Here is a 26,755-nt window from a genome sequence, read left to right on the forward strand (position 1 = left end):
TAGCACCTTCCCCATTGTGTGCTCACAGTTCTCTATGTGGTACCTCGGTCTATCTCTTTCAGTGAACCGCTTGCGAGATGTTGATTTTCAACATCTTGTGGACAAAATTACAAGTAAAGTTATGTGTGGGCCGGGAAAATACATCACCATGGCCGGTTGGAGCACTTGGATTCAATCAGTCATCACCTCGCAAGCTATCTACCACCTCACATGCCTGATAATTCCGAAGGGATCCTTGTCTCCCATTACTAAGCTCCAAAGAGCCTTCCTTTGGGCTGGCTCGAACATGGTATCTGGAGGAAAGTGTAAGATAAGATGGGACCATGTTTGCAGGCCCAAGGGCATATGGGTTTCGGGCATTTAGACATGGAGAAATTTGCATGTGCCTTGTGAATGCACTAGCCATGGTTAGCCTGGACACAATCGGAGAGGCCATGGGTGGGGCTTGGCCACCCTTGTGACGAGGCGGATCTGGACTTCTTCTTCGACCTCACGACAATCACCGTTGGAGATGGCAAAACTGCGCCGTTTTGGCACTCGCCCTGGCTTGACGGTCATAAGCCAAAGGATATTTCTCCGTCCATCTTTGCCATCTCCAAATGCAAGAACATGTCAATGGAAAAAGCTCTAGTGCATGAGAGGTGGATTGGCCGCATAAACATTAGTTCGGGCCTCACCGTGCAACACACAATTGAGTTCGTGGATCTTTGGACGGAGCTTCGGGACATCAACGTCAACGAGAATATTGCAGGTGCCATTGTTCGAAACAACACCCTGTCAGGTAAGTACTCCACATTTTCGGCCTACCTAGCCCAACTCCATTACCCAAAATACTCCCCTTTGAAGTCCACGGCGTGCAAAAAATTGGGCCCCTCCAAAGCATAAATTATTTGTGTGGCTCATCCTTCAGGACCGAGTGTGGACGACGGACCGAGTGTGGCCTGAACTTCGGGCGTTTGAGCTTGAGGTAGGGGAAGGATTCGATTGAGCACGGGAGGGAAAAATAAAAGCCTTGTCCCCTTTATAAAGAGGGTGAATATCAAGCGTCCTCTCTGTGTCCGCTTAGACTTGCCTATAATCTAGGAGTCCTAGAAGCGGTTGGGTTACACACGCCCGTATTAATGAGAATCCCGGAATAAGGGGACACGATCTCTGTTTTAACAAGACGTGCCAAGGAAACCACCTCGCATAACGCGCGGAGATGGGACAGTAAAACGGTTCGAATAAAAGCTTGGCCGTGGTGTGATGTCACACTACGGAATACGTCAGCAGATTAGATTTGTGTAAATATTATTCTCTCTATGGCAATATGTGGAAACTTATTTTGTAGAGCCGGACACTATCTTTGTGTCTTCTATGAAGTACTTGGAGGAGGAACCTGCCTTGCAATGCCGAAGACAATATGCGCGCCGGACTCGTCGTCATTGAAGCCTGGTTCAGGGGCTACTGAGGGAGTCCTGGGTTAGGGGGTGTTCGGATAGCCGGACTATACCTTCAGCCGGACTCCTGGACTATGAAGATACAAGATTAAAGACTTCGTCCCGTGTCCGGGAGGGACTTTCCTTGGCGTGGAAGGCAAGCTTGGCGATACGGATATGCAGATCTCCTACCATTGTAACCGACTCTATGTAACCCTAACCCTACCCGGTGTCTATATAAACCGGAGGGTTTTAGTCCGTAGGACAACATACACATCAACAATCATACCATAGGCTAGCTTCTAGGGTTTAGCCTCCTCGATCTCGTGGTAGATCTACTCTTGTACTACTCATATCATCAATATTAATCAAGCAGGACGTAGGGTTTTACCTCCATCGAGAGGGCCCGAACCTGGGTAAAACTTCGTGTCCCTTGTCTCCTGTTACCATCCGGCCTAGACGCACGGTTCAGGACCCCCTACCCGAGATCCGCCGGTTTTGACACCGACAAAAAGCCTTTCAACATGTGATCTAATTTAAAGATCTTGATGCAAGAAATACAATGATAAAAAGGGTTTGTAATTTAGACTCACGGTTTATGAGATATTTTAGTTTTAAAGGACAAATCTAGAAAAGAGCACACATGGCCAATTTAACATCCCTCGCGCGTGAATGTGAAACTCTCTAATGCCCGACAAGTGATGCCCATGTGCTTCATCATTTGTAATCACCAAAGTATTTGTGAACCAACTTGTTGTTGGGTGGTTAGGAGGATAGTGGTATCTTCAGTCTATCAGAGTTTAAGTTCTAGACTTGACATTGGTGTTCGCATTTTTCTAGATTTATTTCATGCCATCCGCTATGTGCGTTCAGTGGGAGAAGACGTTTGCGAGAAGACATTCCCGTCGACTACGAAGGTATCTATGGTGACTTTATCAATTTTAAGATGATATGCCGACTCAGTCTTTCGGAAGTGCTTTGCATGAGCGTATGCTCTTGTGTGTTAAAAAATCACGAGAGAATTTCGAGTAATGAGCAAAATTCGGATTCCTATTGGGCCGTCCCAGGCCCATGGAAAGTCGTTGGTTTATGTCGGAATCGTCCATGTTAACATCGCTATTATCGCCACGCACACCCAGCTGATCCATCCCCGATTCGACCATCAGAGAAAAAAAGAAAAGATCCATCCCCAATTCGAGCTCCACCTCCACCGAACCCTCAATCCCACCCTCCACCCAACAATGGATCCGGCCGCCGCCGCCGCCCGGCGGCAGGCGGACAAGTGGATGAGCGTGGCCGAGAAGCTCCTCATGGCGAAGGACCTCGAGGGCTGCAAGGAGTTCTCCTCCCAGGCCATCGCCGCCGACCCCCGTACCCCGGGCGCCGAGGATCTCTACGCCGCCGCCGACGTCCTCCTCGCGTCCCAGCGCCGCCGCTTACCCAGCGGTCAGCCCGATCCGTACGCCGTTCTCGGCCTCGACTCTGCCAAGCCCGCATCGCGCCTCCCGGACGTCGTCCATTCCAAGTTCCGCCGGCTCTCCCTCCTCCTCAACCGGTCCCACCCCGACCGCCCCTGCTCGATGTACGTCGCCGAGGCTGCCCGCCTCGTCGCCGATGCCTGGGCCTTCCTCTCCAACGCCGGACTTAAGTCTGCCCTCGACGCCGAATTCGATGCAGCCGCTGCACCTCGCGCTTCCCACCCTCCCGCGCCGTTGCAACAGCCGGCGGTGGAGAGGAGGCCGCAGCCGTCGCCGCCTCCACAGCAGAGCCCCGGATGGGCAGCTCCCCAGCCACGGCCACCTCCACAGCGGATCCCGGTACGGCCAGCTCCCCAGCCAACGCCGCCTCCACAGCCGAGTTCGCTGCGAGCAGCTACCCAGACACCGCCGCCTCCGCAGCCGAGTTCGCTGCGAGCAGCTACCCAGCCGCCGCCGCCTCCACAGCCGAGCCCGCTGCAAGCAGCTACCCAGCCACAGCCGTCTCCACAGCCAAGCCGGCTGCAAGCAGCTACCAGGCCACAGCCAAGTCCGTCGCAAGCAGCTACCAAGCCACCGCCGTCTCCACAGCCGAGTCTGCTGCAACCTGCTACCCAGCCACCGCCGCCTCCACAACCGAGTCCGCTGCAAGCAGCTTCCCAGCCACCCGCCAGAGCAGCGACTCCACCGGTGGAGTCTGGCACATTGCCTCCGTCGACGTTCTGGACATTGTGCAAGGGGTGCTCCCATATTCACCAGTATGATCGCCTCTACGAGGCGCGCAAACTGAAGTGCTCCAGCTGCCACCAGCCATTTGTAGCCGAGGCAATGGCCGAGCCGCCGCCCATTGTGCCGGGCACTGACATGTATTACTGTACCTGGGGCTTCTTCCCCATTGGGTTCCCTGGGTGCCCTGGCTACGCGGATCTGGTCAATTCCCAGCCACAGGGGTCAGGCCAGCTGAATGTGCCATGGCTTGGAGCCAATGGTAGGGTTGCTGCTGAGAATGGGACTCCCATTACCATAGGTGCTGCAAGGGAGGGGCCTGTGGCATCTGAACCTTCGCCGGAACCTTTGATGCGCACGGGAGTGGAGGTGCCACTGGTACCGGAACCTGCGCCAGAACCTTTAATGCGCATGAGAGTGGGGGTGCCAGCCGTGCCGGAACCTGTGATGCCCACAAGAGTGGAGGCTCCAGCCGCGCCGGAACCTGTGATGCCCACGAGAGTGGAGGTGCCTGCCGCGCCGGAACCTGTACAGCCCACGAGAGTGAAGTCAGTGAAAGTGGGAGCAAAGAAGCGTGGTCGACCCAAAGGCAGCAAGAACAAGAAGAGTTTGCGAGTTGTGACTTGATAGCGATGAAGATGATTGGCATGGCATGATCATAGGTCAGACCGGGTTAGTTCGGCTATTAATTTCATCCTGTTGTCGTTGACTGAAGCATTTGCTCTGTTGGTTGGGTACTACTCATTTGCTGCTGACAGAGTGACAGTATCTACATGAGAAGCATGGCTACTTTAGTGATGGAATAAGTTATTTGTTTACCGGGTAGTCTTTTCTTAGTTGATGAGTTGTGTGACCGTTGTTGCCATTTATGCTTTAGATGATGTAGCTGTTGTATGCTGTCCAATTTCATGACTCTCCTTGAGCTAGCTTTGTGGATCCAAGATTCCTGGGGATTGCTCTTTGTTAACTGAGCAATGTACATTCAAACAATGTGCTGCAATAATCGGACAGTTGATGTTATGTGTTTCTTCTCCAGTTCAGTTTGTGCAAGCTGTGTTGTCCTTTTGACTTTTATTAGAAGCTACTTTTGGTCTAGTTCCTCACATGGTGTGCCTGGTGAGGACCAATGTTTGGACATGGTACCTACTTACCTAGATCCACATCAGAGGTCAAATGAGCAAGTTATGTGAAACTGCAAGTGGTTCATCTTTGAAGCATTCATGTTATTGTTCGGGTCTTTGAACTGAATTGGGTTATCGTAACTGTAGCTCTGATTCAGTTTCAGCTTGAGATGCAATTTGACTATGTTCTCTCTGGAAGAGGACTCTGAAAAGAGAATTGTTGGAGTGGCTATATATGAATTGGTTGGCCAAACTGTAGTCTGATTGTCTCTGAACTGAATTGGGTTGGCTGAATTGTACCTGGGATTCAATCAGCTTGAATTTGAATTTTACTATGATTCTCTCTGAAAGAGGACCCTGAAAAGAGCACCATTGGCTATGTTATGGTGAATTCGAATCAGACCGTGATTCTCGCTGAAAGAGAATTGTTGGCTATATGTATGGTGCTGTCAAATATGAAGAGAGCACGGCAATAACATTTTTGAACAAAGCGTCAGTACTTTCCTTGGAGCTGTATCGGAGGCTGAGGTGATGGCACTATGGTCGAAGCAACACATATACATGTTGCCCCAGTAATCTTAAGATGACGAACATCAATAAGATTTGGCTGATGATATCTGCACAGCTTCTATGGCTAGAGTGGTAATTGTTTTGTGGAGGTGCAGAATTGTGTATATGAATGCTTTTCGTGATGCTTCTGTGATCAGTTTGTTGCATACGGCGTGCTTTGTGATCAATCAAGAGAAACCAAATTCCCGAAAGAAAGAAAGATGGATGGAATGTCGGTTTTTTTTCAACTTATATATGTTGTACTCGCCGAGCAATGCTGGAGATTGGTGGCAATGGCATAGCCGGAGTCTTTATATGCCAAATTCAAAGTTTTTCTTTTCGATACGAAGGCAGAAGCTTTGAGAAGAGAGTTTACGAACAAGTACAAAAACAACCACCAAGACGCAACCAATTTACAACGGTACTGCTCTCGTGGCATCAAAGGTATTAGGTGCTTTGCACCGGCCAAACCCCAAAGAGCGGCCTCGGATTTAACCTTGGTAACAAAAGATCTTAGGTGCTTTGCACCGTCCAAACCCCAAAGAGTGGCCTCGGACTTAAACCTGTGCTTGGTATTGATGAGACATTCCTAAAAACCCGAGCATTCCTCCCACACCAAAGCTCCCAAGATACAAGCATAACAGCTGAGGGCCTGAGGCCAAGGCTTTTGTCGTGGCACCGTTGGCGTTGATCGTGGAGAGCCACCACTCCTTGACCGAGTTGAAATTATTCCACCCATCAAAGTCCACATGGTGCAGCCCAAGCCATCTTCAAATTTCGCTCCAAATGCGCCTTGAGTATCTACGCTAACAAAATATGCGCTGGCGTCTCTTACTCCCTCCTGCATAATTGGCAAAGTCCACAATTTGGCCAACCCCTCCGCCAAGGCTGGTCCGTCGTCCACACTCGGTCCTGAAGGATGAGCCACACAAATAATTTATGCTTTGGAGGGGCCCAAATTTTTGCACACCGTGGACTTCAAAGGGGAGTCTTTTGGGTAATGGAGTTGGGCTAGGTAGGCCGAAAATGTGGAGTACTTACCTGACGGGGTGTTGTTTCGAACAATGGCACCTGCAATATTCTCGTTGAGGTTGATGTCCCGAAGCTCCGTCCAAAGATCCACGAACTCAATTGTGTGTTGCACGGTGAGGCCCGAACTAATGTTTATGCTGCCAATCCACCTCTCATGCACTAGAGCTTTTTCCATTGACATGTTCTTGCATTTGGAGATGGCAAAGATGGACGGAGAAATATCCTTTGGCTTATGACCGTCAAGCCAGGGCGAGTGCCAAAACGGCGCAGTTTTGCCATCTCCAACGGTGATTGTCGTGAGGTCGAAGAAGAAGTCCAGATCCGCCTCGTCGCAAGGGTGGCCAAGCCCCACCCATGGCCTCTCCGATTGTGTCCAGGCTAACCATGGCTAGTGCATTCACAAGGCACATGCAAATTTCTCCATGTCCAAATGCCCGAAACCCATATGCCCTTGGGCCTGCAAACACGGTCCCATCTTATCTTACACTTTCCTCCAGATACCATGTTCGAGCCAGCCCAAAGGAAGGCTCTTTGGAGCTTAGTAATGGGAGACAAGGATCCCTTCGGAATTATCAGGCATGTGAGGTGGTAGATAGCTTGCGAGGTGATGACCGATTGAATCCAAGTGCTCCAACCGGCCATGGTGGTGTATTTTCCCGACCCACACATAACTTTACTTGTAATTTTGTCCACAAGATGTTGAAAATCAACATCTCGCAAGCGGTTCACTGAAAGAGATAGACCGAGGTACCACATAGAGAACTGTGAGCACACAATGGGGAAGGTGCTAAAGTCGTCATCGAGGTTAATATTGGAGGATCTGATAGGGGCCAAAGCTCTTTCCTGCATTTGTAACTAAATATGCGAACTCATCAATACTCTACAGAATGCATATGAGCATGTCCACATCTTCCTTGATGGGAGCCAGGAAGATTGTTGGCCCCTCTCCCGCGTTGCCGTTTGCAGGATTTATTGTAGTGGATCAATGGCAAGAACAAAGAGGAGTAAGGACAGCGCATCTCCTTGGTGAAGACCTCTCCCATGCCAAATGGGATTGTTGGGCACTCCGTTGAGGAGTATCTGGGATGATGAGGTGCAGAGGAGAGCCACAACCCAATTGCAGAATCTTGAGGGAAAGCCATGTTTCTCCATAAGGTCCAAAAGATATTTCCATCTCCCATAGTCAAATGCTTTCTTTACGTCAAGCTTGAGGAGAAGATGAGAAGGTGTGTTGAGTTCTGGACACCGTGGGTTCAAAGTATTATCCAAACGGAGGTGTTTTGAGTGTTGGACCAAAGAAAAAGCTCAAGTTTCACTTGGTTGAGCATATGGGCTGGAATTCAAACATTAGTATGATACAAATGGAGGCGTGTCGAGTGTTGGACCAAAGAAAGATTTTGTAAGTGCATCTAGTGTCATCCCTAGTTGGTTTTGGAGTATTGACGACAAACCTGGTTGAGGGACTAATGTGTTTGTGAGAATTGCAGGATAACACAGGTAGAAGTCCCTCATTGATTCGGTTTTCCTACCAGAGATGACCCCTAAAAATGTATGAAGACATTGAAGTCAAAGATGGTATGTGAAGACATTCACATTGAAGACTATGATAAGAGAAGACATCGCGTGAAGACTATGGAGCGCGAAGACTTAGCAGTTTCGTCGTTCTTTTTCTTCTTTGATGAGTCATAGGAACCACCGTACTTGTCTGAAGATTTGATGAGTCATAGGAACCAACGGGCGAAGCCTCTGGCCACTGCACCTCCTAAACTCAATGTGCAGTCTGAAGATTTGTCACGCATCTCCAAGACTTCCAAAGTGAAGATGCCCTTGCAACTCACTAGCCAAGCACTGACCGCTGCTGCTATTCTGCGCAATAACGCCATTGATCTGTCCAGCGACGAAGATCTTGGCGATGATGCTCTTGAGCAGTTGATCAAGAGCAAGCAAGAGACAGAAATCTTCAATGACCTTCCTCTCTTTGATGTTGAAATCATCAACACATTCATTGATGAGTGGTTTGACAGCCCAAATGTCAGCTTTGATGATCTTCAGCTTCCCATTGGCCTCAGTGTCGCCTTCCACGAAGCCATTGCTGCTGAGCTGGCTTTAGCTCAGAAGATTGTTGAACTGAAGCATAAGATAGATTATGAAAAGGCTCGGTTCAAGAAGCACATGGCCAAGCTCAATGTTGAAGACATTCAGAACTTCCAGACCATGATGCATGAGCTTAAGGAAGCATTCTGAACCAAACACGAAGAAGCCAAAGGTTCTCGTGAGTGCATGAAGGATCTTGCTGCTAAATGTGTCCAAGGATACAATGAGCCTGAAAAGCGCAAGGCCTTGGGGCGACCAGGAATCGACCCTAGAATGGCGGCCAAGAAGAAGAAGAAGCCAGTTGTGGCAGAACCCGAAGCACCAAGGCAGGAAGTACATCCAACTGTCTTCCCAGCCAGTATGACAGGCTCGAAGCCTAAGGTCCCCACAGTGGCTTCAGAACTGAAGAAAACAAGGGCCGCTGAAGCTGAAGCCAGAAAGCGCAAAACCAAGGGCACTACTGATGATGCTCCTTCATCCAAGAAACGCAAAACCAAGAAGAGAGATCGGGCTGCTCCCACAGAGCCCCTTAATGTCGAGCCAATCTCAGTGGCTCTTCCTGCGTCTGAACATCGAGAGCGCCAGTTGATAGTTCATGAGCCTGTGCTTCCACAGAGGCTCCTGAAGCTGAAGACAATCCTGAAGATAATCCAGCTGTTGACCCCACCGCGGTTGAAGACATTGGTCCTCACGACAATGTTGAAGATGATGAATTCCTTCCTCAGATCGAGCACCAATTGGTATCATCGTCTGTGCTCATGCACAACGAACTCATCAGCATTGGTCGTCCTCTGACGCCAACTGCTCAGGATGCGTCGTGGGCTGATCACCCACAACGATAAGACACTCCAAGCTCTCCCCAACTGCAAGCTACCCCATTAGTGCAAGATGACGATGACTTTGAGGCCCAGCACACTCCATCTCCACAAGGGCCACCCGCATTACGCAGGCTTCGCAAAGGACCTAGGCCCCAAGTCACTCCCACTATGCACGAGTCTGAGTCCGAAGCCAAAATGGCTGAAGATATTCCGGCTGCATCAGCCGATGAAGAAGAAGCACCAAGAGTTGAAAGAGTTGCTACACCCCCGTCCCACCAAGATATTGTTCTCGAGGAGGACGTGTCCGACCCTCCAACTCCTGAAGTGGAGGTTAACAACCCTGAGGCGGCCACCAACATCACCGCTGAAGCCAATGACATCATCATGGCTGAAGCTAATACGGTGCCTGAAGCTACTGCGGTGCCAGAAGTCCAAGCACCTGAAGCCACTGCAGCAACCGAAGTCAATGCTAAAGCACCTGAGGTACAAGCACCTGAAACCAATGTGGCCCCTGAAGCCCATGAAGACAATGCCAATGCTCCTATTCCCCCTCCAAGACCTCATACAATTGAGCTGGCATTTGATCGTGGTCAGCCTGTTATGGTCTGCTGGCCCGTTCTGGTTCCTCCACCTGCTGCGGGTCCACAATTTGAGTATCATGTCGAGCACAGACCTCAAGTCGAAAAGCCCAAGCAAAGACTTCCACGATTCCCAGGCACTGCCACTTCACCTGGGGTCTTCAATGTGAATGGCTTCATGGCACATAACACCTTCTTCAACAGCTCCAAGAACCCTTATACCAGACCTCGCATTTCATCAGATCGGTTCTGGAGCTATCAGCAACGCAGCTACTATTCCTGCGTCCTATACAATCAAGGGCGCATATTTCCACATATGCGCCTCGACTCTGAAGCTATAGTTGGTCTGCCCTGCCTTGAAAAAGCGTTGGATTGCTTCAGAGATGCTGGACTGTTGCAGTTTGTCACAGATAAGGAACACTGGAATGAAGAGCTTCTGCTACAGTTCTATGCAACTCTTCACATTCGAGGCTACAACAGGGATCCAAAGACTTGGGTCCTTGAGTGGATGACAGGCAATGTCCATTATGAAGCTAAAGCTCTTGATATCATTGAGCTCACAGGCCTGCCCACTCTTGGTGAATACTATGAATCAGGTTGTCAACAACACCAAAATGCCTTGGAAAGCAGCTTTCAGAAGCCAGAACCCAACATGAGTCAAATGCTGAGCATGATGAAGCCTCTGCCACACGACGCTGAATACCCATCTGAGTTCTTTGTTGAAGACCTAGAGTACCTGCCTCGCACCATTTACCATATCATCAGGAAGACTCTATGGCCTGTCAAAGGACATTCATCTGCAGCGAAGCTTGAAGGAGCAATGAAGACTTTGATTTTCTATATCTTCAATGGCATCAGCTTCAATGCTCAAGACTTCTTCATCAGGCAGTTGGCTGCATTTGGCTCCGCCATTTTTGGGTTGAAATTCTATACTCCATGGGTCATGCGTCTTATCAAGCGTCACTCTGCCTTCAACTATCAGCCTTCTGCGCGCAATCATCTTATATTCTTGCTAGAGGTTGATCTGTCAGTTGAAGCTATTTACCCAGAGCCTGCTAAGGATCCCATTTATCTTCACAATGTTGATCACCAAAGCTTCACCCAGCCTATTGAAGGAGTTCCGGCATTTTCTCGGGTTTATCCTCTTGCTGGCAACACACGTGCCCCTCGCGCTCAAACTGACGCCACTGGTAGCACCATTGCGCAAAGGCCTCGAAGGCGATCTCGTGTCCTAAATGACCGAGAGCTTCTCGTCGCGCTGCACCAGAAACAGGACAAACATCACGACTGGCTTAAGCGTCAGATGCAAAGCCTCTTGGTGGATGTCAACCGCATTCACAATCTTGCCACCAAGAATGCCTTTGTCACTCATGACACCTGTCGGAGGTCGTGGAAGAGTTTGACCTTACTTAGTGCTGAAGCTGATCTGCAAGACGATGGCTTCACCGAACGGTTCAAGTTTGACTCAACTCCTCCCAAAAATGCTCACTTGCGTAGGACTCCCTCACTTGAAGACTCTGACTACTCGTCCTCAGTTGCGATAGTGAATGCCAGAGTCATCGATGACCAAGATGATGCAACTTCAGCGCGTGTCGACAATGCACCAAGTTCTTCTGCACCACCGGACCTCAACGACGACCCTGCTGCCTCGCCTGCACCTCATGGGAACGAGTAGGCGCTCTATGTCTTCAAACCTTTTTGGTCCTCACTTACAAAAGGGGGAGAATCATATGAGTTGATAGTCTTCAAGCGGGTCCATATGGGTGGTTGCTTTACTTTTTGCCACTTTTGCCAAGTGCTTACAACTCTCGTTTTCGATACATTTGGTTCTTTGAGTTGTAACACTTAAACTCGATGGTCGTCTGCTACTTATTTGCTATTCTGTGATGCGATGATAAATTCCGCATGTGCGATGATAAATTCCGCACTTAGATCATTTTGCAGACGTCCATTTTCCATTATGCATGTCATTATCTTCGTTACATCATATCATGCATGACGAATTGTCATCATGGGTTGAAGAGGATCTCCACAAGTACAACCTGCCATGTGCATTTGCATTCCAAAAGCAAATTACTTATATGCATATCTTCAGGGGAGCCTTTGCAACTTATGAAGACAATACCCTATCCTTTACAATTTCACATATTTTATTTCCCGTTGAAAACTTCAACCAGTTTGTCATCAATCACCAAAAAAGGGGAGATTGTAAGTGTATCTAGTGCCACCCCTAGTTGGTTTTTGAGTATTGACGACAAACCTGGTTGAGGGACTAATGTGTTTGTGAGAATTGCAGGATAACACAGGTAGAAGTCCCTCATTGATTCGGTTTTCCTACCAGAGATGACCCCTAAAAATGTATGAAGACATTGAAATCAAAGGTGGTATGTGAAGACATTCACATTGAAGACTATGACAAGAGAAGACATCGTGTGAAGACTATGGAGCGTGAAGACTTAGCAGTTTCGTCGTTCTTTTTCTTCTTTGATGAGTCATAAGAACCACTGTACTGTTAAGTGGGGTTCAAGAGAACCAGTCAGAATGACTGAAGTGATGCTTAACTAAAATCCTATATCTTCGAGTGAAGACTATGAGAGCAAATCTTATTCAGAGTTGGAGAATTAGATATGGAGATAGGGTTACTATTTGGAGTAGCCCATTGGTCCCATCAAGCTCCTGACAAGAACTGGTCTTACCCTTATATCTAAAGCGATTGATCTCATTGATGCAACTATGAGTGCTTGGGATAGGGATTTGGTTGAATCTATATTCTGGTGACCTAGCCAAGCTGAGCCGCCATTGGAGATCACCGTGTTGGATCCATGGTGGTGTGAAGGGGCGATAGCGACTATTATATGAGATGACAAAGGACATTTTATGGCAAACACTCACTTTGTTGCACGTGCTCCATTGAGCACTGTATTTTGAATACCGACAAAAATGGTATGTCAAACTTTCAAAGAAATTTTAAAAAACATTCTACATGTCCATATGAACGTGCACATGTGCAAAATTTGATGATGAAATAAGCAACTATATGTGGAGCTACACAAAAACTACAAAACCATGATTTGGAAAGATGAACAATGCATGTACTGTTCACTATTTATAAATCATCATTTTGTCGGCCACAGTAGGCGACGTCCCCGCATTCCGCACCGCCTCGCCATTGCGACAACCAATGGCACTCAGCTGTCAAGCATGAGCGGGTGCCTCCTCCTCGGCCACGTGCTAGCACGTTGGAGTGGGGGTTATCCCCTCCGCCGTCGCGCACCCGCCTCGAGTACTATCTCGGTGGCAGCAGGTCGTCGTCCTCATCGGGACCCACAATGCCTTACCGAAGCGCAACAGAGCTGGGTGTGTTGCTCGACAGCGTTCACAGAAACATAGGTGACGTTGTCGCACGTCTTCGCCACCTAGTGCTCGTGGGAGGCCAAGGAGATCGACGTCAGCCACGGGTGTTGGATCATCCAGGACATTTTCAGTCAAGGACTCGTCGGAGCGAAAGCTCCGTCTCAAGGCCGAGTGAAGACAAAGCAAGGCAGAGGAGGATGCTGAATAGCAGGGTCGACGACACGACATCGCAATCAGGGATGGATGCCGTGGTGGCTGAGGCGGCTTCCGTGACTGGTGGGGCGGCGATGTCGACAACGACAACGATGGACGTGCCGGCACTCTCGAAGGTCAATGCCTAGGAGGTCAGATTTCACGTATTTTTATTTAACATATCAACCTCTTTAAATTTGACAAGTTTGCACGTGATATATTGAGCTAGACTATATTCTGTCTGAATTTCGTGTTTGAATATTTGAAACGAAGAATTTTGATGGAGTCGTGCTATATAGACGACGCTGAACAGACGATTTGCAGCCGACGCAGCTGATCTAGCCATCTCATGCACCAGAGCTGTACTGCTCCACCGTTTGATTTACAGTCGGCTGCATGTCGTTTGATTTTGATGGCTAACTTTGGACGACGCGTGTCAGCGAACGTTTGGAGGCGCCCTGTCGATGAACTAGCCTCGGATAAGCCTTTACGCGCGAGCGGTACCGACGTCGTCAGCAGGGTGGGCCGCCGCGCTGCATCCCCTTTGACGAGCGGCGACGCGATCACCGCCTGCAAACCACAAAGCCTGTCGGTCGGCAATCGCACGCACAGCACGATGCCGCCCCCTTTCCACCCACAGACCGATCATATGCACCGATCGATCGATCGACAAACCCTGCACGCCATTCATTGAAGGCGGGCAGCGGGAGGATCAGCCGGAGCACACGCCGTCCCTGTTGCGCTACATCGACCGCACGGAGCAAAAGGACGGGGGCCCGAAGAACCCGACGGCGCTGTTCCCCTCTCGGGCCTCTCGCCGGCGGGCCGGACCCCGGCGAAAACCACGAGTCCCCACTGTGCCGCCGCATGGCGCACTACGTCGACGCGGACGTGGATCATGAGCGTAGCTTTTTCCCTTGTAGCCTAAAGCGGCGGCGCGTCGCAGCGCCGTTGTTACGGCGGGAGGGGGCACGGCGCGGTTAAAGCAAGCAGGCAGGCAGGCAGGCGGTGGCCATCATCTGTCCGTCCGTCGCCACTTTTTTGCTGCAAAAAATCATCGGGCCCTTGACCGCTCGCTCGTCTTTGGCTGTCCATCCCCGACACGTACGGCACGTACTCCGTAGGGTCACGCGCACCGTGTATCCGATGATGGTGTAGCGTAGCGCCGTCGTAAAAGGCGAGGCGGCTCTGTTCGCCGACACTTTTTCACCGTGATCGATCCCTCGGTCCCTCCGACAGAATTACCACGCACGTACGTACAGTACATTCCAAAGGCCCGGCAAAAGCGGCACCCGTCCATCACAAAATAGTTGCACGTCGCGCGGGAAAGAGGCGACACGGCGTATGAGCTGCAGTCGCCGCTGTCGTTTGATCGCCCGTTCGATTTCAATTTTACCCCCAGGAGGAGGTAAAAGGCGGCAAAGAGAGTTGGTGGTTGCAAGGTCAGCAAGGCATCACGCGCGCGCCTCTCGGCCCGACCGGCGCCGCGGATCGGGACACTGTCGAGCGACCGCGGTAAAGCCGCGCGTGTCGGCGCCACCCTTATTTAACGCCCCGGCTTCCCGCCTCCCGGTCGTTTCAAACGGCTCCAAGTGGCCCAAGATGGTGCTGCCGACACGGAGCGGCGAGCCGGAGGAGGCGGAGGCGGAGGTGGAGATGGACGATCAGCGCTCGCCGCCGGCACGCGGCGCCCGGACGAGCAGGAGCCACAGCGAGGCGGAGCGCAAGCGGCGGCAGCGCATCAACACCCACCTCGCCACGCTGCGCAGCCTCCTCCCGTCGGCCTCCCAGGTGAGCTCGCTGCTTCCCATGCTCGTCATAGTCATCGTTGCGGTGATGATGCCAGCTGAACCGAGCCGGACACGTTTGACGGGCGTGCGCGCGCGCAGATGGACAAGGCGGCGCTGCTGGGCGAGGTGGTGCGGCACGTGCGCGAGCTGCGGGGCGACGCGGACGGCGGCGCGGTGGCGGGCGTGGCGGTGCCGGGGGAGAGTGACGAGGTGGGGGTGGAGGAGGAGCGCTGGGACGCGCGGGAGAGCGCCAAGCGCGTCAGGGCGTGGGTGTGCTGCGCCGACCGCCCGGGGCTCATGTCCGAGCTGGGCCGCGCCGTGCGCTCCGTCAGCGCCAGGGCGGTGCGCGCGGAGATCGCCACCGTCGGCGGGAGGACGCGGAGCGTCCTGGAGCTGGAGGCCGGGCAGGCCGCCGGCGCGTCCCGGCCGGCGCTGCACGCGGCGCTCCGCGCCGTGCTGCTCAGCCGGGAGGACCAGCTGCTCGCCGTGGAGGGCTACAAGAGGCAGCGCTTCTCGGCGCTCATCTCCCAGGGTTTAGGCAGCTAGTGACACCATGATGCTCTGTGCCAGCATGTTTAATTCACAAGCGTGTATCAACCTGTAGGATCAGTAGGCTTTTTATATATCACAGAATATTTAGTTTGATCTGTGTTTTCCGATTCAGCTTGGCTTTGCAATCACTGAACCATGTCCTTCAGGTTCTGTAATGGCAGTGTAAAAGTACAGGCACTGAGAGAAATTTAGACCAATGTCAGCACAGTATCCTCTGGATTTAACACATCAACCGGTTGCTGTTTGTTCGCCAGTGATGCACTGTAGAACAGAGAGTTGCTGATGCAGCATTATGAATGATAGCAGAACAGTCGCCCAGTACCGTTTGGAATCTTAGCAGTACAGAGTCATGAAAAGGAGGCAAGAAATATTGCTCTCAGATAACAGAAATAAATAGGAATGGCAATGAACTACTCCCTCCTTCCCGTAATATAAGAGCGCTTTTGACAAATGTCAAAAACACTCTTATATTATGGGACAGAGTACAAAGGAAGCGGAATGGATTCAAAATAGCATTGCATCACAGTTTTGCTTATTTGAGTCAGGCATGCATTCAAAATAATTATACACTGATAAAACAGACATTACAAAGCTGTATCTTATTGTTACAATGATACATCAAACATTATACAGATGTTACAACACAAGGTCTGCCAAATGAGGCAGCATTATACATTTGTTTCCTTTGACTATGGTTTTGCAGTTTTACTGGCCGCCATTTCACGATTCTAGACAGATAACGCACAGCAGCTGGATTGAATTCGCTTTGTCCCGGCAGTTTACAGGCTTTACTTTGGTAGTAATGTATTGTTCGCTGTGTCCAACTTTACTCCATTCCGGTTTTATTCCTCTGCAGTGAAAAGAGTTTCTTTGTCAATACAACCTGGAGCAAGTTGCAACGAATATAGCAGCAAAATGGCAGAGTAAAACCATGCTTAACCACAGGGAGCAGAGTGAACTTTACCAGAGTATAAATAATGCTTGTTCATTGATCAAGACCAGGTAGACCTGTTCTTTATGGCATACTTGCTGCCACCTTCCAGCCCTGGACGGTACACTAATGTCCACTTCTCAAATGTGCAATCAATAAAGTTGTAGTATCCCCCATGAAGGTTCAAATTCCCTTCCTTCACCCTTTCCTCTATCCAAGGGTATGTTAACAAGTTCAACAGTGAGCTATTAATTGATTCCTGCATCAAACAATTTATTCAATGTCAGACGATGGTTCCACTTTAGATAATAGGTAGACATGCCTCTAGGTTCAACTATCTCACATGCTCAAATTTCATGGAACCGTACATTGATCAAACATTTGAAACAATAGCCATTTGGCATGCATGTCGAGACAATTTTGACATGTAGAGCTACAAAACCACTGTATCTAATTCCAAAACTTGAATGCATATGAACTCAACCAACAAAGTAACCTTGAGTGCATGCTGTCTAACATCTTGAGATGACATGGAATAAATAAGGCCGTGCAAGAGACCAATCCAATGCACTACTCTGGAAGCAATATTTTCAGACAGTTCCTACTTCTTGCAATCACGCATCATACTGATATGAACAAAATCACCTTTTCACAATGTCTGCACTGTGATTCAAAACTCAAATTTCCAGCTGCTGCTTCTGTGCTTAATCTTGCACTCTTCCCAAGTGAGACCCAGTCTCTGATAAAGGTTCTGTTCAATAAAAACAAACCAGGCTTGCATCATGTAAAAGTACATATACAGAATCTCGAAAGGAGAAATGGGAAGAGAATTGTACCTAGAGCTTCGATCGTCTTTCTTACTCTTCATACTCATTAGTGCCTGGATGCCACCACAACGACTATGACCTACCACCAACACATTAGGTACCTGAGCAAAGGAACACAATTGTTTCAATACTGGATACTTCGCTACAAATGATCTGTCACATGCATGGGAGGAAATAAAAATGAAAGCCATATGAAAAAAGATTCTTGCCTGAAGTGAGTTGACAGCAAACTCTAGTGCTGCAGTAGTCTCTGAAGCTCCATGCTTATATTGCAACATTATTTACTATCAGAACATCCCCAATAGAAACTGCATTGCTTTAAAAGTTTAACAAAACATAAAGATATGCTAAATTAGTAATACCTCATATGGTGGTACCAAATTTGCCACATTACGGACAGTGAATGCATCACCAGGCTGAAGCCCTAAAATACTGGTAGGGCAGACCCTGGAGTCAGCACAAGCAACCACCATGAACTGGACACAGGAACATGAAACCAAAAGCAATACAAATAAGGGGCAGTACAGTGAAAATTACGAAGATTTGGAATTAACATGACGCTATACCTCTGGTGTTTGCTGCTCAGCAAGTTTTTGATAATTGGTAAAATTTTCCCTGACCACGTTACAAATACAGCAACGTCAAGAGACGAAGATATTCATCTAACTTATGAAAATGAATTATTCACTATGTACTATATGATCAACTTACACATAGTTTCGTTGCTTGAAGTCCGTGAACCTCTCTTTTAGTTGACTGAATGGATCATATCCTCCATCTGTCTCATCTACAGTATCATGTTGAAAATCTAGAAGTTGTCGGGTCAAGCCAGAATGATCTGTCGAGGCCTTTGTAGTACATGAGAAATCGCTCCTGCAGATGATATATACTTTATTATGGTGAGACATAATATACTACAACAGAATGTTCCTCATTAGATAAATCAAAGATTTAGAGCACGATTCATTTGATACCAAAAATTGGCATGCCGGCTAGTGATAGGTTGGTTACCGACTTTTCTTGCTGATCTCAGAACAGTTATCAACTTTTGGCAACTTCTGATTTTGCCTACTGCTGACATCAAACCAATCATGCTCTTAATATCAAGTGGGCAAATTGTAAAATTCAGTGTTTTCCAGCACTACGTTAACTTCACAAAACATTCATTTCAGGCCTACTGCATTGCCTGTGTGTTAGCATTTCATTTCGATTTCAGAGATAGCACTACACAGTTGTGAGCATAATCGATCAACCAGCCAAGAATAGTCAACAAAACAAAATGTGTGCCCCAATTCTATGCTTGTTTGAGTGAAAGAGAGATAACATTTCTACAACCGACAGCCTAAAGGGCTAAACTGGAACTAATCATTAACATATCGACAGTAGAAATCCATGAGTAACTGTCCCAAGATATAATTTAAAATGCTACAGTATAGTATAGCCCAGGGCAGTAGTGAACTATGCATATCTAATTATCGTAGTGTTTCCCAGTAGAAAACAGTGCATCACAACAAATTACAATCTGAATCATATATCAGTGCGACAGAAAACATTAATCAAAGTTCCATAATTACACCGTTCCCTTCCTTAAAAGAATCGCACATGCCGAGATTTATTATTCCCCAATTTTGGATCTCTTTCGATCTTCCATAACACTGACGAAATACGAAGAACAGAGCCATGCACATTAAACTAGTGACACTGAGAATTGAGAGGCCAGCTAAATTAACCCGTAAAAACACTTGCATGCAAGCTACAGAGCTAGGCACCCAGAAACACAGCAGCTCCACATAAACATACAGACACTGCTCTAAAAACTTCTGATTTGTGCACGGCGTCACCACCCAGACAGAGAGCGAGAGTAGCAAAAACATATCAAAGCAGAAATTCAGCACGCCACAGATAACTAATTCTGCGGTCTGGCCACTCATCCAAAGTACCAAAGCTACAAAGCTCACGCCACAGACAGGATAACTAACTCACCGTCCAGATCCTGCCGCCCTCAGGGCAACGCCGCGCGCCCTGGAATCACCGATCTGCCGCGCCCCACGAAAGCCTTGAATCAGCAAAACGGGATCGCAAGGAGCCCCGGAGGCCCCGGAAATGGGCAAGAGGGGGAATCTCACTCACCGACACGGTGGCGCGGCTCCGGCCGGGGCCGGCGGCGCAGGGGGCCGGCGCGAGGGGGCGGCACGGGGAGGCGGGCCGGAGGAGACTGGGGGCCATGGGGTGTGGACGGGTAGGCGCCGGAAGGGGTCGTGGGGGTCTCGGGCATTTGAGGAGGGGCGGCGATGGCCGAGGCTTTTTACGGGGGCGCCGAGGACGGGCACGACGGCGATGCGACGGAGAAACCGAGGCCCGGGCGGTGCGGCGCCGAGGTGGGATTAAATTAGGGTCGTTGGGCCGTTGAGCGGCGGAAACGTCGACGACGGTTGGAAGGGGACTCGTTGGAGTACAGCTGTACGAGTGTGAAGGGGGATGACGCCTTGGGCGGTTGTCCCTTGGTTCGCTCTGATGGGACGATCCTGGCCGTTGGATTCCGCAGAAGTTGGAGTGGGTGGGTGCCGTGTGTGGCTTCGCGGCCTTCTTTTGATTCCTGGGCCCACGCCCACGGGCCATGGCTTATCGAGTTGTAGAATAATTGGGCTGTGTCGACTGGAATACTGGATCACTGTCTTGTCAACCTACGTGTAATGTGTTGTTTGTCTAAAAAAAAACGTGTAATGTGTTGTTGCTCAAAAATAAAAAAGTGGCGTGTGTCAATGTTGGTTTGTACTTCCTCCGTTTTTATTTCCTTTGCATATTAGGGGGGTTTGTGTAAAGTCCAACTTCATATAAGAATGAAAAATATATTAACATATACATCACGAAATATATATCATTTGAATTCATCGTTACATATATTTTCACATCATATAAATTTGTTACTGTAAATGTTAATATTGTTTTCTATAAAATAGGTCAAACTTTATAAAGTTTGATTTTAGTCAAAGCTGATATGCAGAGTAAATGAAAAGGAAGGGAGTACAAACTTACTGAATGTTAATGTTGAAAGATAAACATTAACTCGGAGTAGTTAGCGGTCGACACTCATTAGCAACGTATGATCATTATTTGTCGGCAAAAGGAGCAGATGGTTTCGTGTATCTTCCACAGAAACAGGATGGATGCTGGCTCGATCGAGCAGCACGAGAACGTCGAGAAGGGAGCGAACGAACTGGGCATTGGGCAGTCGGTACACAAGCATGCGATCAATTGCGAAGCAGAGAGAAGTCTCCGAACTGAACAATACATGACAACATTTCTTGATCAAACACAAGCTTAGTTAGCACGCTCACCGTCGAGGTCGACGGCGAGGCCAGTGATCGTCCTCCCACACGGCGGCCCGCTCCTCTCTATCCTCGACAGCAGGCGGCCTTTCTTGCCACGGTGCCGGTGCCGGCGATCGCGCCGCCACCGCAGCCGAGGCCGCCGCGCGTGTGGCGGCAGCCAAGCGGCGAGCTGCTGATCGCAAGGACCACGGGAGCATAGAACACGGCAGTTTCCGGGCGGAAATGGCCCCCCTAGCTGGAGACCCGGAGCCGCATGGGGGTAGAAAAACCGGCAACGAGTGGCGCGATGCGGTTCCGTGCGGTACAGTACGTGCTATGGATGATGGATGGATGGGTCGAGCTGGGCGGAGCGGACAGGTAGACGAAAGGAACGGGTTTGTTGGGCGCTGGCGGCGTGGACTGGACTGGACGTGTGGTGGCCGGAGGCGAGGGAGAAACCATGAACTCTCTTTAAAACTCGTGATGATTGACAAAAAAATGATTGAGAACGACGTGCGTGCTCCAAGGGCCGTGCGGATAGGAGCTCCGAGTCACGTACCAATCAATCTCCACCTTTGCGTACACGGGCGTTCGGACACGCAACTCCGCTTATACGTGAGCGGATTCTCTTCCTGCTCGTGGGTTCAGGGACGCTTCTGCTTTGCCATTGCCTGTGGGGGGATCGGTGCACGGCGGAGGAGCCAGTGAACCCCCGCCGCCGACGGCAAACCGGGACGCCGGCGGTCCGGCTTGGCGAAACCACCTCGCGGCGAACATCCAGGGACGCTGGCTGGCTAGCTATGCCGCCGGTAAGCCCGCGGCCGTATCGGCTGAGCCGGGCTTGCCCTTATCCTCCAACAAACGGGGTGGGGGGCAGCATGCGCGCGCGCGGTCCCGTGCACCGTCCCCACCAGCGACGTGCGCCCGGCCCCGTGCGTCTCTGTCTGTGTTTCACACGGTGGTCGGCGACCAACGGCGCGGCCACGGCTCTGCGACCAAGAGCTGGCCACGTGACGAGACGCGCTGGTGCTCTCCGAGATGCTTGGTGGGGGAAACGCTGTCTCCTGCGGCATGGGGCCTTTGGATTTGGATCCATCCAGCCGAGGTGGCCAGATCTGGCGAGCTGTCCGGGTATGGTTGGTGCGCTCGCCAGGAAAACGGGAGATGCCCGTAGACCGAACAAGTGTACGCTGTCGACTGAAGTACCATCTGGAGTCATCGTGGGTTCCACATACAAGTGGCACAACTTGTTTGGTGCCCTAGATTTTTATTTTATTTCACTTTTTTTGCGGGTGACTAGACCTTTTTAGAGTATCTTCAACAAGCGTCCAAAAACTGCTCCGCGCGCTAAAAACCGTCTTTTTTGGCCGTCGGAGACGCTCAGCAGATGCTGCAAAATAGTGCGTGCGCAAAAGAATTTAAAGCACGCGCTTAAAAGCGCTATCACGCGCTGTAAATGTTGTGCGCCGGATCGCGCGCGCTTCATAATTTGCACTGCGTGTTTTTTTGGGCGCGCGTTTTTGGGCATGTGAAAAGTCAATGTTGGTCGCGGCGCGCTTACTGTTGGAGATGCTCTTATTAGAATGGTTTGCTGCCCTAGATGAGCACGGCTGTTACTAGGGCAACTCCAACGGCGTGCACCAAATCGCCTCTAACTGTCCGGACTGCATGCCCCAGACATTTTTTGCCCTTCAGTGTCAATGCATCTAACGCTCGCGAGCCAATTCGAACGTCGAAATTCCTATAAACCCAAACCAAACCTGGGGAAGTCCAGATACTCGACCTGACCAATTGTAAGTAGAACTACATGTCCTCACAACCTATGTGATGTGATTTTTCTTTTAGGTTCATCACCTTGTTGTCCGGATTTGACGCTTATTCACTGCATATGATTGGATGATAAACTTCCCTACTAGTGTTTGCCGACACGTCCGAACGTGTCCATGGACATTTGAGGTGTCCAGTAACTTTGAGGTTGCCCTTAGTAGAAGGCTTACAGTTTCCACGGTTCTCTTCATGTTCCAAAAGTCAAACATATGCATGTTTGACCAAGTTTTTAGAAAAAAAAAACTCTACAATACCTAATTTATGTAATTTTGTATTGTAGATGATGGTATTTTATTCTATAATTTTGGTCAAAGATACACAATTTTGACTTGCATGAAAATCAACACACCTTATATTCTAGCACGGAAGGAATATGCTATTGTAAAATACAATTGGTTCTAATATAATACATATTTTTAAATTGTATAAATTCATGGGTTTATTATAGAAATGAATATCTTTTGCGACATATATTTTTAAAATATTAATTGTATTAAAAATATAAGCACATTCTTTCATGTATAAGAATTTATTTTAAAATAGTAGACTTGTTTTTTTAACTCACGAGCATTTATTACATATTCTTAGTGACACATTCATAATTTTCACACAAACTTTCAAATATGCATATTTTTTTGTAATACACTAACACTATTATGAATGTGAACATTTTATTTCAATCAATAATGTCTTCCTCTAACTAAACTTATTTAAAAGATAAGTGAAGTAAATATATTCCTATACTTTTATAAGAAATAAAATATAATGTTTGGGATACCGCTACGTGCCGGCGCGCTGGCCGAAATTTCGGCCGGCCTGCTCCTAGCCGCACGATACGCGGGTCCTAGACCACATGATTCTACCCCTCGCCCCGCGGTCGCGTCTCCTTCCTCACAACAATTCCCCAGGCCACCTGCTTCCCCGTTGCCCTCCCATGGCCTCTCACTTGAAGCTCCATGGCCACCGCTCACCGGCTCGCCAGGCGCTCGTCGGCTCGCTGTCGACCCGCTCGCCGATTGGATGGTTGCAGCAAAAACCAATTGCTAAAATTTGGTCCCAACTCTGCTTCAGGTGGTTCCAGCAAAATCAAAAGGTCGTTGTAGCAAAATCAGTTGATGGTTCCAGCAAAAAACACGAATGCAGCAAAAAAAATTAAAAAAACATGCCTCGCCCGCTGCACCTCATGAGGAAAATTGGTTCCAGGAAAAAAACATTGGGTTCCAGCAAATTAAATCATCGGTTGAAGCTTTTTCCGCCATTGAAGCCTTTTTCCTGTGGTGGCAACTTTTTTCTCATGGCGCTTGAAGCTTTTCCTAAGCCGGATGAAGCTTTTCCACAACCGGTTAAAGCTTTTCCTCCCCATGGTGGAAGCTTTTTCTCCCATGCCGGCTTGAAGCTGGTTCCAGCAAGAAGCAAAAATGTGGTAGCAACAAAAAAAGATTGTTCCAGGAAAAAACGAAGATCTGTCAGGAAAAAATTGGGGCTGCTTCCAGAGAAAAAGCCGGATCTCCATTATTTGCCGCCGTGGTTGCAACGCCGCAATCCGGCCACCGCAGGGCTCCATCGCTTGCCGCCGCCGTCAGCGGCATCGATGGGTGTTGGTTTGCAGCACTTGTCGCTGGTGGGGGTGAGGGGGCGGGGTGGGCACTGCCATGGCCAACACATGATTTAAGAACCAAAGTAGCACGGTGGCCATGGTCGGCCGGCACAACCAGCCATCGGTCGGGGAGGTGCGAGTATGTACGAAAGAGGAAGAAAGGGAGAGCGGAGTTTGCGGTGTAGAAGAAGACGTGGGCCAAAAATGAGGGTATGGGAAGAGATAAGGTAACATGGACGCGTCGTTCTTTGGTGGGCCTACGCTATTTGCCGCTGTGGTTGCAACGCCGCAATCCGGCCACCGCAGGGCTCCATCGCTTGCCGCCGCCGTCAGCGGCATCGATGGGTGTTGGTTTGCAGCACTTGTCGCTGGTGGGGGTGAGGGGGCGGGGTGGGCACTGCCATGGCCAACACATGATTTAAGAACCAAAGTAGCGCGGTGGCCATGGTCGGCCGGCACAACCAGCCATCGGTGGGGAGGTGCGAGTATGTACGGAAGAGGAAGAAAGGGAGAGTGGATTTTGCGGTGTAGAAGAAGACGCGAGCCAAGAATGAGGGCATGGGAAGAGATAAGGTAACATGGACGCGTCGTTCTTTGGTGGGCCTACGCGTAGACGCGGAGCCAGCGGTACGACCAGCCAAAAACTCGTCCGATGCACCGTACAGAAACGTTTTCCAATGCCCTTGAATAGAATCGGCCCATTCAAACGTTTCATCAACCCACCTTAACCGGCCATAATGGGTAGCAGCGCTGGCATTTCCTATTTGACGCTACAGGCGCCTGTTACAATGCAATTTGCAAATGGGCATTTCCTATTTGACGCCGCAGGCGCCCGTTCCTATGCAATTTGCAAACGGGCGCCTGCAGCCGAGTTAGCTGGGCTTGGCTCATTTGGCTTTTTTTCTTCTTCTGTTTTTGTTAGAGAAAAAAGGGAAAAGTGCATGAACGAGGGATCGAACCCAGACCCTCATCGCTGCGAGCTCTTCGCTCTAGCCACCCAGCCATGACCACTTCTTTCTCATGGCGCTTGAAGCTTTTCCTAAGCCGGATGAAGCGTTTCCACAACCGGTTAAAGCTTTTCCTCCCCATGGTGGAAGCTTTTTCTCCCATGCCGGCTTGAAGCTGGTTCCAGCAAGAAGCAAAAATGTGGTAGCAACAAAAAAAGATTGTTCCAGCAAAAAACGAAGATCTGTCAGGAAAAAATTGGGGCTGCTTCAACAGAAAAAGCCGGATCTCCATTATTTGCCGCCGTGGTTGCAACGCCGCAATCCGGCCACCGCAGGGCTCCATCGCTTGCCGCCGCCGTCAGCGGCATCGATGGGTGTTGGTTTGCAGCACTTGTCGCTGGTGGGGGTGAGGGGGCGGGGTGGGCACTGCCATGGCCAACACATGATTTAAGAACCAAAGTAGCACGGTGGCCATGGTCGGCCGGCACAACCAGCCATCGGTGGGAAGGTGCGAGTATGTACGGAAGAGAAAGAAAGGGAGAGTGGAGTTTGCGGTGTAGAAGAAGACGCGAGCCAAGAATGAGGGCATGGGAAGAGATAAGGTAACATGGACGCGTCGTTCTTTGGTGGGCCTACGTGTAGACGCGGAGCCAGCGGTACGACCGGTCGAAAACTCGTCCGATGCACCGTACAGAAACGTTTTCCAATGCCCTTGCATAGAATCGGCCCATTCAAACGTTTCATCAACCCATCTTAACCGGCCATAATGGGTAGCAGCGTTGGCATTTCCTATTTGACGCTGCAGGCGCCTGTTACAATGCAATTTGCAAATGGGCATTTCCTATTTGACGCCGCAGGCGCCCGTTCCAGTGCAATTTGCAAACGGGCGCCTGCAGCCGAGTTAGCTGGGCTTGGCTCATTTGGCTTTTTTTTCTTCTTCTGTTTTTGTTAGAGAAAAAAGGGAAAAGTGCATGAACGAGGGATCGAACCCAGACCCTCATCGCTGCGAGCTCTTCGCTCTAGCCACCCAGCCATGACCACTTCTTTCTCATGGCGCTCGAAGCTTTTCCTAAGCCGGATGAAGCTTTTCCACAACCGGTTAAAGCTTTTCCTCCCCATGGTGGAAGCTTTTTCTCCCATGCCGGCTTGAAGCTGGTTCCAGCAAGAAGCAAAAATGTGGTAGCAACAAAAAAAGATTGTTCCAGCAAAAAACGAAGATCTGTCCGGAAAAAATTGGGGCTGCTTCCAGAGAAAAAGCCGGATCTCCATTATTTGCCGTCGTGGTTGCAACGCCGCAATCCGGCCACCGCAGGGCTCCATCGCTTGCCGCCGCCGTCAGCGGCATCGATGGGTGTTGGTTTGCAGCACTTGTCGCTGGTGGGGGTGAGGGGGCGGGGTGGGCACTGCCATGGCCAACACATGATTTAAGAACCAAAGTAGCGCGGTGGCCATGGTCGGCCGGCACAACCAGCCATCGGTGGGGAAGGTGCGAGTATGTACGGAAGAGGAAGAAAGGGAGAGCGGAGTTTGCGGTGTAGAAGAAGACGTGGGCCAAGAATGAGGGCATGGGAAGAGATAAGGTAACATGGACGCGTCTTTCTTTGATGGGCCTATGC

The 26,755-nt window shown here is 49.8% G+C and overlaps 3 protein-coding genes across 5 annotated transcripts; 2 read left to right on the forward strand and 1 right to left on the reverse strand.

The window, feature by feature from the left end:
- The first annotated feature begins 2,548 nt into the window (after positions 1-2,548).
- On the forward strand, positions 2,549-4,647 carry LOC125509600 (formin-like protein 5). Its single transcript, XM_048674605.1, has one exon. It carries the CDS (start codon positions 2,660-2,662, stop codon positions 4,244-4,246), a length of 1,587 nt encoding a protein of 528 aa, XP_048530562.1. The 5' UTR covers positions 2,549-2,659; the 3' UTR covers positions 4,247-4,647.
- A 10,153-nt stretch (positions 4,648-14,800) lies between these two features.
- Positions 14,801-15,909, forward strand: LOC125509602 (transcription factor bHLH30-like). Its single transcript, XM_048674609.1, has 2 exons — positions 14,801-15,148; positions 15,247-15,909. The coding sequence occupies exons 1-2, from the start codon at positions 14,960-14,962 to the stop codon at positions 15,691-15,693; spliced, it is 636 nt and encodes a 211-aa protein (XP_048530566.1). The 5' UTR covers positions 14,801-14,959; the 3' UTR covers positions 15,694-15,909.
- Positions 15,910-16,209: 300 nt separating this feature from the next.
- Positions 16,210-21,188, reverse strand: LOC125509601 (beta carbonic anhydrase 5, chloroplastic-like). Of its 3 annotated transcripts, XM_048674606.1 has the most exons (10): positions 19,588-19,906; positions 19,441-19,493; positions 18,169-18,330; positions 18,024-18,072; positions 17,820-17,933; positions 17,667-17,720; positions 17,467-17,558; positions 17,276-17,381; positions 16,664-16,889; positions 16,210-16,549 (listed from the first exon to the last, which is right to left on the reverse strand). In XM_048674606.1, the coding sequence occupies exons 1-9, from the start codon at positions 19,681-19,683 to the stop codon at positions 16,692-16,694; spliced, it is 924 nt and encodes a 307-aa protein (XP_048530563.1). In that variant the 5' UTR covers positions 19,684-19,906; the 3' UTR covers positions 16,210-16,549; positions 16,664-16,691. The 3 variants fall into 3 exon arrangements, with proteins under 3 accessions (XP_048530563.1, XP_048530565.1, XP_048530564.1); XM_048674608.1 differs by lacking the exons at positions 19,441-19,493; positions 19,588-19,906 and adding an exon at positions 20,796-21,188; XM_048674607.1 differs by lacking the exon at positions 16,210-16,549 and having other exon boundaries at positions 16,663-16,889; positions 19,588-19,914.
- Positions 21,189-26,755: the final 5,567 nt, after the last annotated feature.

Source organism: Triticum urartu, chromosome 5 (assembly GCF_003073215.2).
Source record: "Triticum urartu cultivar G1812 chromosome 5, Tu2.1, whole genome shotgun sequence".
In the NCBI taxonomy this organism is placed as follows: Eukaryota; Viridiplantae; Streptophyta; class Magnoliopsida; order Poales; family Poaceae; genus Triticum; species Triticum urartu.